Source organism: Polistes fuscatus, unplaced genomic scaffold, assembly GCF_010416935.1.
Source record: "Polistes fuscatus isolate 324 unplaced genomic scaffold, CU_Pfus_HIC Scaffold1, whole genome shotgun sequence".
Classification (NCBI taxonomy): Eukaryota; Metazoa; Arthropoda; class Insecta; order Hymenoptera; family Vespidae; genus Polistes; species Polistes fuscatus.
In genome coordinates, this window is record NW_025112997.1 from 6,996,912 (window position 1) to 7,014,624 (window position 17,713).

Below are 17,713 nucleotides of genomic sequence, written 5' to 3' on the forward strand. Positions count from 1 at the left end.
GTTTTTATTTTTTTTTTTTAATATATAATGAAAATAAATTTCATGGAAAATGTGAATGACTAGTTTCAGATTTAGGTATATACAATTTTTGTAGTTTATATTTAAAATATTGGAAAAGACAACATAACCGTGAATAATCTATCCTTAATCTATTTTTGAACGTTACAGCCAATACACGGAGATTACTCCATCCTTTACTATACTGTATTGTCGTCTACCGAGCGTATATACTTTAGCTAGTACAAAATGGTCGACGTGCCTTCGGTGTAGGAAATTATTTTCCATTACAATATTTCATTATTTTATAAAGTACTAAGGCAGGATAAAGCATATTCGATACTAATGGAGTTATAAAAAACTATTACATTTTCGGTACGTATTTGTTGATTCTATTATTATAGTTAAAAGTTAAACTATGTACACCTGTCAATACGGCTTCCTTTGGTAACAAAGTGTGTACGTAAGACACCTTTTAGTTGTGTAAATTAAATGCACTTACGATTAACAATGCCTTCTTCTTTAACATCGTTAATTTTTAATAAAATTAATTTATTTCTCATTTTAATGATAAAAATCATATTTTCTATTTTTCTAAAATTTGATTTACGCAATTATGCTTGAATTAATATTATTACCAATGATATGCAATTCGTAGAAAAAAATATTAAATACTTTTACAATATTTCAGATTATCAACATAAAAAAATCAGACATTTCTCAAAACATTGTTGAAGCAAGATAAGGAAATAAAAAATTAAAAAAATAAAGAAACATGGAGAAACGGCAGGAGGTACTAGCTCCATTTTCATCCGGTAAGTTAATATTATTCTTATTATTATTGCAGTTTTACTGTATTTTTAGATTTACATGCTTGTCCTATGTAATAAAATAATATATGTACATATATATATATATATATATACATATATATATATATATATACACACATCTATATCTATATACATTATTTCTTTCATTTAGTAACAAAACTTTTTTATCGCACTAACCTAATAAAACAAAACAAAAAATATAACTCTTGCTTGCCCAAATAATAATGCCTTTTTTCTTCTTACTCCTTTTCTTTTCGTAACACATTTTATTAAACGTGTAAGTTCTATGAACAAATGTAAACAATTTTAAACACTATATATGCATTTTTATGCACGTATATGTTATATCTTTAATTCTATTAACCGAAAAATATATTCTCTGCAAAATATTTTCAATTATATTATGGTATATATTTTATTATATTTATGTGAACAAACCAAAAAAAGTTACATATATTCTAGTATTTACGATTTGTATAAAAGTGATTGGCAAATTATAAGATTAAAAAGATAAGTAAAATACATTTTTTAATTATATTTTTAAAAAGAAATAAAATCAAAATTCTATACTTGAAACGTATTATCAAAATCTAGTCGCTATATCAAAAATAAGATACGAAATCGAATAACACGCGATGTTAAATTATTTAAAATATTTTAAAAGTCTCTACAACTTTAATCGCTATAATCGACTGTGAAGTACTACCAATAATAATAATAATAATAATAATAATAATAAATAATAATAATAATAATAAAAATAATAATAATAATAATAAAAAAATAATAATAATAATAATAATAAAAATAATAATAATAATAATAATAATAATAATAATAATAATAATAATAATAATAATAATAATTTTTCGATACGTGAAACTAGGCGTATAAAACTACTTGGTTATTTCATTGGTCGTAGATCACGTGATTTTGAAATAAATTTCTACCAATAATAATCGCGCTAATATTCATATTGCAATAAAGTAAGGCGGTAAAATTAAATATTCGAACAAAAATATATTGAAATTTTAAATACAATCTATTTACATATATAATATCGTTACAACATAGAAATAATATCATTGTAACTTTGTAATCTAAACAATGAAAAAAGATATATAAAATCAATGGCACGATAATGATAACGTTATAACGCAACATTTATTAAATGCGTTATTTGATTCTTCTATTAAGATACTAAGAAGTTACATGCTTATCACTAGATGTTACAATCAATGACATAAAAGAAATAATAATTATAGTAACGTTAGAAATAAACGTTAGATTTTAAAACATATATCGTGCATCGATAACGTTATATCGAAAATTTGAATCGATTTACTATTGTGCGCCAATAATTTCAAATAAATATATGAGATTATCGAGATCGTATTACATATATAGTACATAGTAGTATATACATGTAATAATAAGGGGTAGGTGGGTGTGATAAGAGAGGGAGTAGAGGTCTGTAGGGTGTTGTAGACTGTGAAGTATAATGTGAATTGGAGGTTCGAAAGAACGAAAAAGAGTATGTAGGAAAGATGGAGATGAAAAGGTAGAGAAAGAAGGGTGAGTTGTTGGAGAATGGATGAGGAGGAGAAAGGAAAGAAGGCAGTGAAATGGCAATGAAAGAGAAAGAGAGAAAGAGAAAGATAGATAGATAGATAGAGTCATCACGGTCTGGGCAAAGTATTGGCTAAAAGCATGGAAAGAAAAAATATACTTTAGATTTTTTACAACTATTACATTTAAACATTGGAAAATGTTAAATCTTCAAAGATGTCACACGGTGTGATATAAAAAAATATATTTATATGAAAGCGTATAGATGAATATATATACATATATGATATGTATGTACGTGCATGTGTGTGTAAAAATATAGTATGTACGTATGACCGTATACGTCAGGTGGTGTGTCACGTGTGTGGGTAGATTTTGGAGAAGGAGGAAGAGGATGAGAGGTAGAGTAGGAGGAAGAAGGGAGAAGACAAGTCGCATTTGGTGGGCGGAGAGGTAGAAGTTCCGAAGGTCGGCGGGTGGTGATGGGGTGACGGTGGTGGTTTGACTTTAAAGGTGGGGGTAGCGCGCACGATGGATCAATTCAGTTTGCGCTTGGGAGCAGCGCTACGGGGAAAAGCAACAGTCTGTCTACCCCCTGCTACCCGGAAAAGTGCTGCTGCTGATTCTCGAGACACTCTCTGTGAACGAGTGTGTATGTGTTAGTAGTAGTAGCAGCAGTACATGCACCACCACCGTTCTTATTTACACGAGAGAATAACAATAAGTTGCGATATAACTTAGAATCGGTGTGATTTAAACGAGACATATTTAATCGAAAATTATTTTATTGTCAAGTTAATTAAGAAAAGAAAAATATTTGTTTTTATTCATTAATAAGAAAATAAAGTATAATGAGATAAATAGTGAGAAAAGAGTCAAAACTGCGGAAAGGAAACGTGACCGTGGTACGATTTACCCTTTTTGTGTCTATCTGTCTTTTTCTATCTTTCTTTTTACTTCCTGATTTAAAAAAAACACACCTGCCGTTAATATAAGATACTAGAAGAATTAAACGTTTATCGATGAGCTCCCGCGCTTCTAGATATACAAGTATAGATTTAATATTTTTTTCTTTTCTTTCCACACGTAATCCTTATCTTTATCACGATGTCACCGTTCGTGTAGTACTTGACGTTTCACGAATCATGTATAGACGAGCTCATACATACGTTGATATATACGTACGATCAGTAATATTATACTGCAAAAAAACGAGGTAGAAATTATTCATTGGTATAATCGTATTGTTTAATTTTAATTATTTTTGTTATTTTCTTTTTTCTTTTTTTGTGAAAATGTAGATTAAAAAGATCGGATAAAATCGAATTATTCGTCTATGTAATTTTTCTTTTGTAACATCCGATGCAGTAGGAACAGTACCTAGCGCGGAATAATTTGACCTAATTTCTATTGAATATGGTTCATAGTGCCGTCGCGCGACACAAAGATCGGGAGACTGGCTCGATTGTCGGTAGATGTTTCTGTTTGTTCTTCTTGCAGTCAATAGGCGCGAGGACGTTCGTTCCAGTATCGGTTTTTACTCTGTGTCGCGATATGGTTCCTAAAGTGTGTCGTTCAACGATACATACGACGACTTTCATTCTCTGTATTGTACTACACTGTATCATATCATTTCATTCTTTTTCTCTCTCTTCTTCTTCTTTTTCTTCTCTGGATCTGCTTATTATTTACCTTATTTAATTACAGAAAAAGATGGCATTATTATTAATGAAAATGAATTAGGACAAATTAGATAGATCAATGTAAATGATACATATGCATTGTCAATTTCATATTTTAAAAGTATATGTTAATCAAAATATTAATATTTTTTTTTTAGATGAATGTCCTAATAGCGGAGAGGACAGCGAAGAGGATGTAATAACAGATTACCTTGGATCATCGCATTCCGACTGCGACCGTGTGCCTACTATTAATGGAGATATTGGTGGTCTGAGTCTACATGGAAACATAGTCGCAGAGGCAGGTTATACCGAAGATAATACCAACAAAACAATCACCATGTCTGGAGGAAATTCTGTACAACAACAGCAACATCCGTTGCTTACGCTTGGTACTAACATTCAAACTCAGCCTAATCCTCTTGTACCCATTATTAGTGTTACACCTCATTCTCCTGGTCTTGCTAAGAACTATCCTGTCTTAGGTAAATATTTTTATTTAGATTTCACGTTTTAAGTAATAAGAATTATTCCATCCGTCTCTTTATCTATAATTATCAAAACATTACTTTCTTCTTTTCTTTTTGTATATTTTACAGAAGACAATTTACAACATTTGCACGAAATTCAAGACCAGATTCAACGTATGAAAGATTTGACGATAAACACTTTGGGATACAATAATCGCATGACCTCTTCGTGTCCTTCTTTATATCCGTGGATATTTGCAGAGGGTGGATCACGTTCCAATAATCATGAAGCTTCCGATCCGGATCTCCTTGTTAATTGTTCAACAAATAGTTCTCCGACACATTTTCCATCTATAAGCTCTCATGTGCAACCTGCACAGGGCATAGATAGAAGACGAAGTTGGACAGATTTGGAAGATAGCAGACGTGGCAGACGCAGATATTCCGGACAAAATCACCTACAAGCACAAAATATGGTTAATATACATGCATTAAATACATATTTATCGATTGTTGGATATATGCTTTATTTTATTTTATCGCTTGATATACATTTTTTCTTGCATTTTAAAATAATTTGATTTTTTATTTTCAATGCTTCGATGCAAAATATTATTTATTGTTATTATTTCAGCGACAACGCAGCATTAGTTTAAGTAGTCTGGACAGTGAAATGGAACTAGAACTAGATGGAAAATCTTGTAGTGGAACCGTAGGGGTAGGTAATCGAGCATGCAGACCACAAGCAAGTACTCATTCCTTAAATGAGGCAGACCTTGTGCAGGTAATTTTAGATTAGAAATATTGGTCTAAATATAATAGGTATAGTGATATACGTATGTAATTTCCTGTCACAGAGCGAATATCAGAAGATTGTATCTAAAAGAAGTAGTCAAAGATTAGGTGAAAGTAGCAGTTTGATGCCAGGTTTAACTGGTGCACGTTTACCTCTTCAGAAATCTATTTCAACCCCTTCCATCGTTACACCGCCAATTCATACGCATCTCACAGACTCCGGTACGCGGACAACACCTTCTCTCGCAGCGTAAGTTGCTTTTTGTTTATATTTGGTTGCAAAAAATGTCAACATTTATTCTTGTAATATTAATAATACATTTAATATCATAAAACATTATTTCTACGATCACATTTTAATTAGAATCGATCGATGCATGAAATATGATACTTACACTTTTACTTATTTAGATTCATATAAATTCTTCTTTTATTTTGAACTATATAAACAAGCTCTTTACAAGATAAATGTAGATTATATTTCAACTACTACTAATACATGAATGAATGAAACCAGTGATCCTCGCTAGACGGCACGGCTCCGATTCCCCACTTCAAATGTATTTACTCACAAGTTTTTCATCCATTAGTAACAACGAAAAACGATATAATTTAGTTAGATTGATATATTCCAAGTTAATTTCAATTCCGAGTAATATAAGTAAAAATAAACAATATCGGATTTAGATTTAATAGAAAGTTTTGTATATAATCCAAATTGATTTTTGTACTTGTTGAAATTGTAAAAAATAATGTTTTAATATTAATTTTATAAAGTTTAATTCTCTCTGCATATACAAAAATACAATTTATATTACTTCAACGTGTGTCATCGTTTCTTATATCGTTATATCGTCGTTTCTTTGGGCGGTGGGGGTATTTTAGGGCGTTGCATTTCATGCAGCGTCACAACTTTCACACATTACATAGTCATAAATATTGTGAAGACAGAGGGGGCATTCCAAATGTCCAGTTAACTGTTAATGTGCTGTTAGAACGAGTAAGTATTTCATTTGTAAGAATGGAAAGTGCTTCTTTATGTTATACATTTGTGTATATGCGGAATTTATATCGTTTTAAATGTATACTTTTATTGTTTCTGTACAATTCGAAGAAAAATGTTTGGAAAATATAAAAAAAAATATATATATATCAAATAAAATACTATTTTAATTTACAGAGAAACTGCATATGACGATCAACATTCTGAGAAGACCAGAAGAAAGCGTGGCTCTATTTTTTTCCGTAAGAAAAAGGTAGACAAATAGATTTTATTGCGATCGTTATATTCTCTTGCTTTCTAATTTTTTTGTTCAAATAATTTATTTTATTTTAAATATTCCCGTAGGATAAAAGTGGCAAGAAAAATAGTCAACAACAACATGCGTGGATAACAATGACAACTGGAGCACAAGGAAATTATCAATGTGATGTTTGCATGAAGCAATCAACCAGTAAACCAATTCTTCATTGTGAAAGTAAATACAATATAACAAAACCTATACAAAACATTATACGTTAAAAACTGAGAAATCTTTTTTTCTAATTCTACCGTTTTAGATTGCGGATTGTCGATACATCAAAGTCAAGGGTGCAAGGATCATTTAGTATCAGAATGTAGTAAATCTAAACATCATTCTGTGAAGGCTGTTATAAAATCAACGTCGAGTATTTCGTCGGTTACAAGTAACAACAGCGTGAAAAGAGGTTCTACAGCTTCGTTACCATTGCCAGCATCATCTGGAAGTGGAAGGTAACTGCATCAATCTATGTATATCACTATTTTAATATTTGCATTGAGTCCGCGTAACTGTGATTGAGATTCGCACGCAATTGGCATGGCTAAGCCCAAGCTCGGAGTTTTTTTCTGAGTGATTATTAAATGAACGAATAAGAATGATCGAATTAACAAAGATTGCTATTCATTGTTTTGTCAATTCTGCCAATATAGATTTTATTTTTGTATGTATATATGATCATTTAATTCGTAATATATTTTAATATAAGATAATAATTATTTCTCCGAGATTTTGGCTTGCTCATAAGCTTCTTATTTCTGATTGATTTTGCAATTAGCCACATCAATAGTACAGCAGGCTTTCTCGAATTTGTCACATATCTTAATTGATATATTATTTACATATATATATACATATATATATTTATATTTATAAATATTTATATATGTATATAAAATCAATAGAACAAAATATCGTGCTGAAATCTTCTTTAAAATATACTCATCTCGTGATGACACGATGCTTTCGGTAAGTGGTCGCTGTGATGCTTTCGTCCGCTAGAAAAGACAATTAAACTATGATCATATTTATTTTCCATGCTATACATTTAGCTATGAAGAAAACAATATATAAAAATATATATATATATAAGTATATAGAAACAAAATTATACCCTTCTCAATATAATTACAACAAATCTCTAACACTATACATAATTTTCCAAGTATACATGAACAACATGAAAAAAGAAATAAAATAAAATAATACACGTATATATATAGCTGGATTTTCCACGTGACGATCTAGAGAATAATAAAATAATTGCGCGTAAAGAAATTTTATTGAAGGAGGGAAAATACAAACAAACACGAAATGAAATTGCCCTAATGCAGTGTGTGCTTTTTCCTCCCCCGTGCATTCCCTCTCGTGCTACCACGACAAACCGATCGATCGTGTTCGACGATTAAAGGGAAATTAACAGCAAGAAAACAGTGACAGGCTACAGCCCTTGGCGGCGAGTTGCCACCAAGCTCGGAGTCAAGTAAGTCTCAGATGTCTGATGTGTATTATTTCCTATTTTGTCGAAGCGTTCGCTCGTTTCTGTTCGTCGTGTATTATCCTACATATCTCTAGTAGGACGAATCACACTACATATCAATTCTTATTTGTTAATTATTTTTTATCAGCACACACAACTCACATACACATTGTGTCAACAAATGACATTAATTAAATATTACGTCGAGTTAATATCGAGGAAAAAAAAGTATCAAACTGTGCTTGTCTGTGCTTCTGGATTTGCTTGCTTCTACGATTTATGTTCACTTATTCATTTCATCTTTTTCTCTTTCTCTCTTTCTCTCATTTTTTTCTCTCTCTTTCTCTCTTTCTCTTTTTCTCTGTAATTCCTTCACTGTGGTCTTATTCAAGGTAATACATATTATTTAGGATATGTTTAAAATCTTAGCTTGATCAATACTGTTTCATTATATCACTTATGTTAGTTAAATAGATAAAAACAAAATGCAATCGTAAGTATAAGGCTAAGATTTAGAGTACACCCCTTACTAATTGTAACCCTTCTCAATGCTATGATATTAACTCTATACTCATAATTATCATGATAAACTTCATAATCATACTGTTTCTTTTTTTCTTTTTCATGTTATCTCTACTCGATTGAATTCTTCTCTTATATTTTAATCTATTTTCTCTTGCTCAAATTGTAATCATTTTTATTTTTATTTTAACAATATATTAAAATTAATTTTTATTGTATATCGTTGCTGCAACTTTATCTGAATTTTGTTGAAAAAATGATTAGAGTTCTATAATAGTTGCTTTATCGATCAAAATACAATGATTAGGTTTCTATGCATAGAGTTTGTTTAGAAATAATAAATATAATGATCTAAGAATATATTATTAGATTGATTGGACTAAAGGTCTACTTAACGTGTTTGCATCTTGGAATTCCTTATATATTATGTATAAACTAAAAGGAAATTGATAAATCTGATATCTTAATGTATAAGCTAACTTAAAAAATAATCTAACAATATTCTTATATTAAAACCTTTAGTGTATCTGACACTAATATTAAAATATATTTTGAATAATATTATTATAAAGTATACAAGATATTTACATGTGCAGTAGGGTTTGTATAGAAGGTAATATTATAATTATGTTTTCACTAAAAGAAGAAAAGCATCATTATTACATGCTTTTATTAAAAATCTTTCATGAGATATTAAGAATGCTTGAAAAGAACAATGTTGTTGTTTTATTTATAATATATGGACAAATATATTTCTATTACAGTCAAACAATTAATGAGGAAAAGGATGCAGATAGTGGTTCACATCGGGATGCTTCCGGGTATGTAATAATATCAATTTTATCAATATCAAACTTTGTTTATTTGTTTAATTAATTATTTGTTATAAATACTAATATATATATTTACTTACATATACTACTTTTTATTATTTTAGTAGTTGGGAGGAATTCGATTTTGGAGATGAAGCACATCAGTTTACTGTAGGTGATCTCGAAGGCTTAGATCCTGAACTGGGCTTAGGAAAGGAAGAACCTGATTCATGGAGTACAGCCATTGGAAGAAAAGTAGCATCACGTCTCGTAGATCATTGTGAACGAGAAGTGAAAAGACAAGAGCATATATATGAATTTATTTTAACAGAAAAACATCATTGCTTAGTATTGTTAGCCATGGAAAGGATTTTTGTAGAAGGCTTACGACGTCATTTCCGTTTGGGACAACCAAATCTGGAACGAATGTTTCCCAGATTACGCGATCTCATCGATATTCATTTGAAATTTCTACAGAAATTACGTAAATGTCAAAATGCAAATCCTGTTGTTCCTACTATCGCTGACATACTTGTCGAACAATTCTCAGGTGAAAATTCTCAACGTATGAAAAGTGCATATGGTGAATTCTGTAGTCGTCATAGGGAAGCTGTTGAAACTTACAAGTATTATTTGCAACATGATGCTCGATTTGCACGTTTCGTACGTCACTGTCAGGTAAGGGATTCTATAAATTATTATTGTTAACGTGTGTATTTATTTATTAATTTATTAAAGATAGGATAAATTAATTTTGATTTTTAATGAATATAGACAAATCCTTTATTGAAAAAGAAGGGTATTCCAGAATGTATATTGTTTGTTACACAACGTTTAACAAAATATCCGTTACTAGTCGAACCACTTATTAAAACTGGTATTATGCCAGATGAGGGAGAGAGTTTAAAAAAGGCTCTGGGATTGGTAAAAGAAATTTTAGCGGATGTAGATGCTTGCGTGGCGGATAAAGACCGAGAAGATAGGAAATTAGAGATTTATAATAAGTAAGTTTCTATACATATGTGTGTGCTTTTTCAAACAAAAAAATATTTTAAAACGCGATTTATTTATTAGGATCGACGCGAAATCATTTGCCACTTATCGTGGTGCTAAGTTCAAGAAATCAGATATAATGGCGTTCAATAGAATATTGAAATTCGAAGGGACGGCATATTTAATGCAAGGTCGTGGAAAAATGACTGCCATTGTTGTAGTCGTTCTTTCCGATATATTATTCTTCTTAGTTGAAAGAGATCAAAAATATGCTTTCTTAGTTCCGGACAATAAAGCTGCTAGTGTAGTGTCGTTACAGAAATTATTGGTACGTGAAAAAGCTGGTCAAGAATCCAGAGGTATCTACTTGATAAGTAGTAATCCAGCTGAACCTGAAATGTTTGAATTAAAAGTTCAAAAGCCCAAGGATAAGCAAGTGTGGATTCAGGCAATACGTTTAGCTGTTGAAGCTTGTCCTCAAGAACCTGAAAATGATACTGATGTTATTACGGATGGCAACAGTAATAATGAATTAAGGGATACACGTTCATCTTCCATATCGATGCTTTATGTAGAAGAAAGACAAAAAATGATTAAAGCTAAGGAATCGCACGTAGTTAAAATTATCGGTAAGTTTTTAATTTAAAGTTTAATAATCTATATAATATAGTCTAAATATATAATATAATAATATATATAAAAAAAATTAATTTCACATTAATTGAATGAAAATATTTATTGAAAATCATCAAAAAGATGAAATACGGAAAAAGGACGTTGAGCAAGCATTATTGTTTGAAGAGAAAATAAATTTACGAGTTAGACTTTTCCGTACATCAAACATTTGGAATGAAAATGATAATGATTACGAAAAAATGGATAAGGTGGAAAAAGAAATTCTTGATTATACTAGTCTTGCTCAGATGGAGGTGATAGATACGACTCAACGGCAAAAGGTAATTAATTATTTCTATTAACGATTAAATAAACTTATAGTATATTATTAATAAAACAATCATTGTTTAGATTCTTATCGCTGTACGGGAAGCCACACGATTGGCTGATTCATTGTCATTTAACGCTGGCGGTGCAACGCTTTCTAGAAGTTTAAGTTCAGCAGGTGAACGTCATAGCGATGCTTACGTTCCACCAGCTCTTTGCGTTCCTAGACGAGCAGAAACTTTTGCTGGTTTCGATCACAGCAAGGTAAGATTAATAAATATTAAATTTTGACAATGATTATATGATCATGATTGTATCGTCTTTTTTTTTTTATAGGAAAGATATCCTGTACGTGATGCTACAGCAATTAATGTAGGATCAATTCTCCCAAAAGTTGGTGAATTATCTAAAGAAAATCCAGAGGATAGAGAAAGTTCCGAATTAGATGTGAACAAAGATCAACAATTGACTGCGATACGTTTATCGAATCACGTCTATGCTCTGATTTGTATAATCAATAACCAAATGACGACAATCGATGGTCTACAAGCCCAACTAACTGCATGCAAGGAGGGAAGTATGGGAAAATCATTGAATAACAGACCGAATCCAAATCGCCAATTGGAGGAGTTGAGAAATTTGCAGGATCAACTTAGTCGCGAGAAGGCAGCATTTCGTGATGCTTCTCAGCAAGAAAAAAATCAATTGGAAGAGGAACGAACTGAATTAGCAAGGCAGAGAGAACAATTGGCCGCGGAGCAAAGAGACGTTACTCAACAGCGTGAACAATTGTATCGCCGATTGCAGGCGCTGGAACGTCAAGGTGTTACTTTGGTTGCAGGCTCTACAACGGGTCCTACAACTAATCATCTACCACACGTGACACAGAGTGGTACAGAAATCGTACAACCACGAAAGTCACAAGCAGATGCTAAGAGAATACCTATTAATTTAATCAGCGCTACCAATCAGCAGAAAGTACAAAGCAATCTTCCTGTCAAGCAGCAACTACCATTGAAGCTCGCAAGTGGAAGTAATAACAATAGCAGGTAGAAAACGAAGTGAATCTCTCACGATCTACTACTCTTTATCATCATACGATATTGCTTTCACTTCATAATTACATAAATAGATACATACATAGATACATATACATACATATATATTCATTTCACGCCACTCATTCTTTCTGCTGTGGCATGTTTTTAAACTTAGCAGCAGCATGTTATAATAATGGCTTTTACGCGACGATTTACTATGCGTAAACCACTACAAATGATTAAAGGAACTTCGCGATATATCGCTTACATCCTCAACAAAGGTAAATCTATATATCTGAGTAGAAGCAATCTTAATAATAAAAGTTTAACTAGGTCATATTGGTTAAATGGAAAAAAAGATAATGTCATTAAAGGCATTTCCTTCTTAGATGCTTTTAGAAAAAATGGCTTTCACGCGTATGTCTTTCTTTCTCTCTCTCTATCTATCTATTTATTTATTTACCCTCTTTTTCTTATTTTCATATCTTGTAAAGGAATATATTTTTTTATTGTAATTACTCTCTTTCTCTCTCTTGTTATCGTACCATCAATAGGAGCGGAAGTACTGCAAGCCACTATAGTCCAGACCGGCATACTAGAACAGGAAGTAGCCCTGCTATTGTAACTGGATCTGCATTTTCTTCTCCTGACCTCGGCAATAATCATGGTAGCGGGACAAGTCTAACACATTCCTCTAATCGATCTCTTCGAAATACACAATCTCCCCCCGAGTCGTATCAACAACAGCATCAACGTGCAGAACAGCAACAACCATTGGAAGAAGAGGTGATCTTTTTCTGACGATTCTTTAGATTCGGACGAAAACATTCGCGTAATTCACGTCCAAATAACGATGGAGCTACTCCGACGTCTGTACAAACGCCTCCGCAATCTCGATCAAGAGATAGTCAGACTAGAAGCCGGGTTAAGTCCTTTTGACTTTCAACTTTCAGTCGGTAATAAGACTGATCGTTATTTCTACATATATACTATCATTCTTTCTTTTTATTATCTCTTTTTCTCTTTCTATATATATATATTTCTATTTCTCTCTCTTTCTCTCTCTCTCTCTCTCTTTCTCTACTTCGAATATCGTTATTATAGCTTTTTTCTTCCTGTAACTTTTGATATCCTTAGAAACCTATAACTCTTAAAATAAACAACAACAAAAACTAAGAAAAAATATATCAACCTCTTAATATAGGAGAAAAGGGTTGCAGGTTTCAAAGAATTTCGCAATATATGACACGTATGTATTACGTGAAAGAACTTTCGATGTGCTAAAATGAAGAGCACAGTATATATATATAAATATCGTTAAAGTAAATACGAGTATGCAATATTAAGAAACAAATAATAATAATAATAATAATAATAATAATAATAATAATAATGATAATGATAATGATAATGATAATGATAATGATAATGATAATGAGGAGGTGATTAGAAAAAAGAAAGAAAAGAAATAAATATAAAATATAATAAAATTCAAAATGATCACTTTGTTACAACTGCTATCGATGGCAATAATTCAAACTTTTATACCAAATCTTTAAAAGCTCGTGACCACTAAGGACTTGTGAAAGACATGGCAATTCCAATTGCAATCAGGAAAGTAAACGAGAAGAAAAACTTAAAATAAAATAAGCATATAAATAAATAAAGTAAAAAAAGTATTAGAAACAAGGCCGGATTAGCGAAGTAGTAGAGAACCAGCCAATCTTGTTGAATTCTTGCTCGTTATGTTATATTAAGCCGACTGAACGTTTTAGAAACGCGCACGGTTTTAGACGAATCTTTTAAGTAAACCTGTTGCTATTTGCAAAAATGTAAGATAGATATATGAGTACATATATATATATATATATATATATAATATATCGGGTGCCCTGAAACTGATAATATAAGCGAGCAGGATATGATTCTACATGAAAATACCGTGTTAAAAATGTGGAATAAAATTTTGTTCATATGAGATTTGATTATCGAGAAAACTCAATTTGAAAATGTGTCGAGTATTAGTTTTCCATGTAGAATCACATCCCGTTCGGTTGTACCACTAGTTACAGGATACTCTGTATATTTGTATATGCAAGCCTCATATGCTTAAAAAGCGCGTGTTATTTACGAAGAAAAGGGAGAAGGATGTGCTTGAGTCTCTGCTGTTATTATTCTATTCTATAAGCGTGTGTGCTTAAAATTTCAACACAACAAAGAAAATAAAAAAAATATATATATATATACCACTAATAATATACAAGCACATCATATTGATACTGATCTTATCTGTAAATTATGCATGTAGTATCTATGATGAATACGAGAGTGCATAACTCGCTCATCTGGGGTAGTTATTCTTATACTATAAATTTTCAAAGTATTTTAATACGTGCTAAACAAAAATACATGAGACGGGTAAAATATATACCTACTGTTGTAACAATCATTAATTAATTCGTTAATTAATTAATCATTGTTTTTCGTGTGCCAAGCTGTTCGTTGATTGAAGTCGAGTTTTCGTAGTAGATATTTGATTTTGTTTCTTTTTTCTTTTTAATTGTATAGATCGCCTCCATTTTATAAAATCACAATGCTATTTCTCAAATACATACATATATACATACATACATTTACACATAACATAATTAAGTAAGACTATTTATGATTGAAATTTTCTTTCGAGATTATTCACTGCCATTATTGTTATATCCGCATTATTTTTCATCGATTATCTATATTGATCATTTTTTTATTTATTACATTGCATAAGAGAGAAGACGGATGATATAGAAATATTTTTGACTGCTCTGATTAACTAATTTTATTTCTATTATTATCTTCTATATATCAACATACATAGGAAGAAAAGAAGAAAGATTCGTATCGTTAATTGTGATGGGAAAAGAGAATAAAATAAATGCATTTTTCGATAAAAGTATTATGCAATGTGTGATCATAATGCACGCTCTGAAAAATGAGAAACCGTTTCTCGTTCCTTCTAATGCATATATATATATATAAATTTCTTGCTTCTTCTTCTTTGAAAATTCTATTTATTGTAAACATGTATAAATTGAGAATGAATAGTAAATTAAGCTGATTATAGATATATTGAAATATCTAATTGATCACTGTGTTTCTCAATGAAACAAAAACATAGACAAATTTATATTGTATTAGAAACGATAATGTTCATTGCTTCAGGATATTTCTCTTATATTATTAGCAATAATATATTAGTTTTCTAATTATTTCTAACAGGATAAAGAAGAAACATTAAAAAAGAAGCAAAGAAATCTTTGAGTATTATTATTATTATTATTATTTTCATTTGAATATTATTAAAAAAAAAAAAAAAGAAAGGAAATCTATGCGCATAAATTATCTCTTATTATTATTTTGTATAAATTAGGAAATAAAATATTAGAAAAAATCATGCTTGTAAATGCGTCGCAAATTTGCCTAATAAAAATTAATGTTATATAGCGTGCAATATGATCGAATGATTAAAAGCGTCATTATGGTTCACCATGATGAAGTGCAAAGAGTGACACTAAATCTAATTAATTAAATTAATTAACTAAGGAGAAACATATATAAGTAATATTACTACCAGTTCGTCTCAATCAATCGTGATGACAATAGTTATTAAAAAGTATTCTATATAGTCTTTATTACTCTCCCTTTTACGGGTTTGAGGGGTCTGTTCCCTTTACAATCGTTTAAAAAAAAAAGTATTCTATATAAGAGAATTCAATTGTGAGAAAATGAAAAAAATAAGAAAAAAAAAAAAAAATAAGAAAAAAAAACAAACAGACATACAAATCATACAAGTCTATTATTTAAATAAAAATATGTCGAAAGAGCATATATGACGATATATCGTATTTTTAGCTATTAGTAGAGAGAGACCTTTACAGATGAATGTTCGACTTCATATTTTGTGTATTGTATTCAAAGTATTTACACATGTAGAAAGAAGTTCTATTAGATCGGAATAAATGCAAATATTTTCAAAAAAAAGGGCAAAGAAAATAAAAAAACTAGCATTTCAGAAATTCTTGCATTGTTTGGTAGATATTTTTAACGAGTATCATTGTAGACTGGATTTTCTGATTAAAAAATAAATAAATAAATAATAAAAAAGAAAAAGAAAGAATAATAAAGGTTGGGATGTAATGATTCTAAGTTGAAGTCGGTCATCATCTTAAAGGTAACAAGATGAAATCAAATTGTTGTTAACAGCTAGAGTAGTGTGGCGGCCTACGTACGTTTTATGACATCTAAATTTTGATGTCATATGGCGTTACAACTTTAAATCACAGAGAACACATATATATATAAAATGATAATATTAATATTATTAATAATAATAATAATAATAATAATAAAATTAATAATAAAATTAATAATAAAAATAGGAATAATAAAAAATAATAATAAAAGTAATAATAATAATAATAATAATAATAATATTAATAATAATAAACGTGGGGTTTTCCATGTTTTAGCGAATCTTTACGTCCCTATTGCTCATGGGAAGTATTTTTGTACGTTTACTCTGTACCTATATACTATTTCACTTTAAAACTATATCTACTGTTATCATTTTGTGATACTCGCTACTGCGATCATATTTGGAACGTTATCGTAACATTGTAATATGTATCTAAGGGCGTACGTTTGTTTTATTATATGCGCTCATTCGATAATCTAGTATTATAAAAGAAATCTTTTAAGAGACTTGAGTATAACTTGAAAAGAGGAGAAAACGAAAAAATAAGAAGAAAACAAACAAAAATAAAAATAAATTACGAATCGCGCGACTCGGTTGTTTATATACACTATTAAATATTAATTGTTATATTATTGAATTTTTCGCTCAGACACAGAACTTTGTCAGAATTTCATCGTTCGACTGAAAAAGAAGTATTATTATGCGAAACTTGTATTTATCGTGATAAATAATGCACGGTGTACGCTCTTTTTTACCAGACTGTTTGAATCGTAAAGAAATATTCATATATATATATATATATATATATGATGACGAACCGACTATGAACTTTTGTATGTGAAAGAAAGCATACAAAAGAAGAAGTTTGCTGATTCGTGGTCGCTACTTTCTTACATAGCGACAACGAGACCTCAAGTAATGATTACTCTGTTAAATAATAATAATAATAATAATAATAATAATAATAATAATAATAATAATAACATCATCATAATCGCACGTACATTATACATATATATATAAAGTCGTATTTTTTATTA

The 17,713-nt window shown here is 30.1% G+C and overlaps 1 protein-coding gene across 3 annotated transcripts; it reads left to right on the forward strand.

Moving 5' to 3' along the window:
• The first annotated feature begins 166 nt into the window (after positions 1–166).
• On the forward strand, positions 167–13,787 carry LOC122523096 (rho guanine nucleotide exchange factor 28). 3 transcript variants are annotated; one of them, XM_043644707.1, is made up of 18 exons: positions 167–372; positions 689–812; positions 4,240–4,566; positions 4,681–5,027; positions 5,186–5,335; positions 5,409–5,596; positions 6,527–6,602; positions 6,695–6,824; positions 6,907–7,099; positions 8,056–8,127; positions 9,411–9,467; positions 9,584–10,136; positions 10,233–10,462; positions 10,533–11,080; positions 11,208–11,407; positions 11,478–11,657; positions 11,730–12,442; positions 12,988–13,787. In XM_043644707.1, exons 2-18 carry the CDS (start codon positions 773–775, stop codon positions 13,232–13,234), a joined length of 4,251 nt encoding a protein of 1,416 aa, XP_043500642.1. In that variant the 5' UTR covers positions 167–372; positions 689–772; the 3' UTR covers positions 13,235–13,787. The 3 variants fall into 3 exon arrangements, with proteins under 3 accessions (XP_043500642.1, XP_043500724.1, XP_043500804.1); XM_043644789.1 differs by lacking the exon at positions 8,056–8,127 and having other exon boundaries at positions 169–372; XM_043644869.1 differs by lacking the exons at positions 167–372; positions 689–812 and having other exon boundaries at positions 4,348–4,473.
• Positions 13,788–17,713: the final 3,926 nt, after the last annotated feature.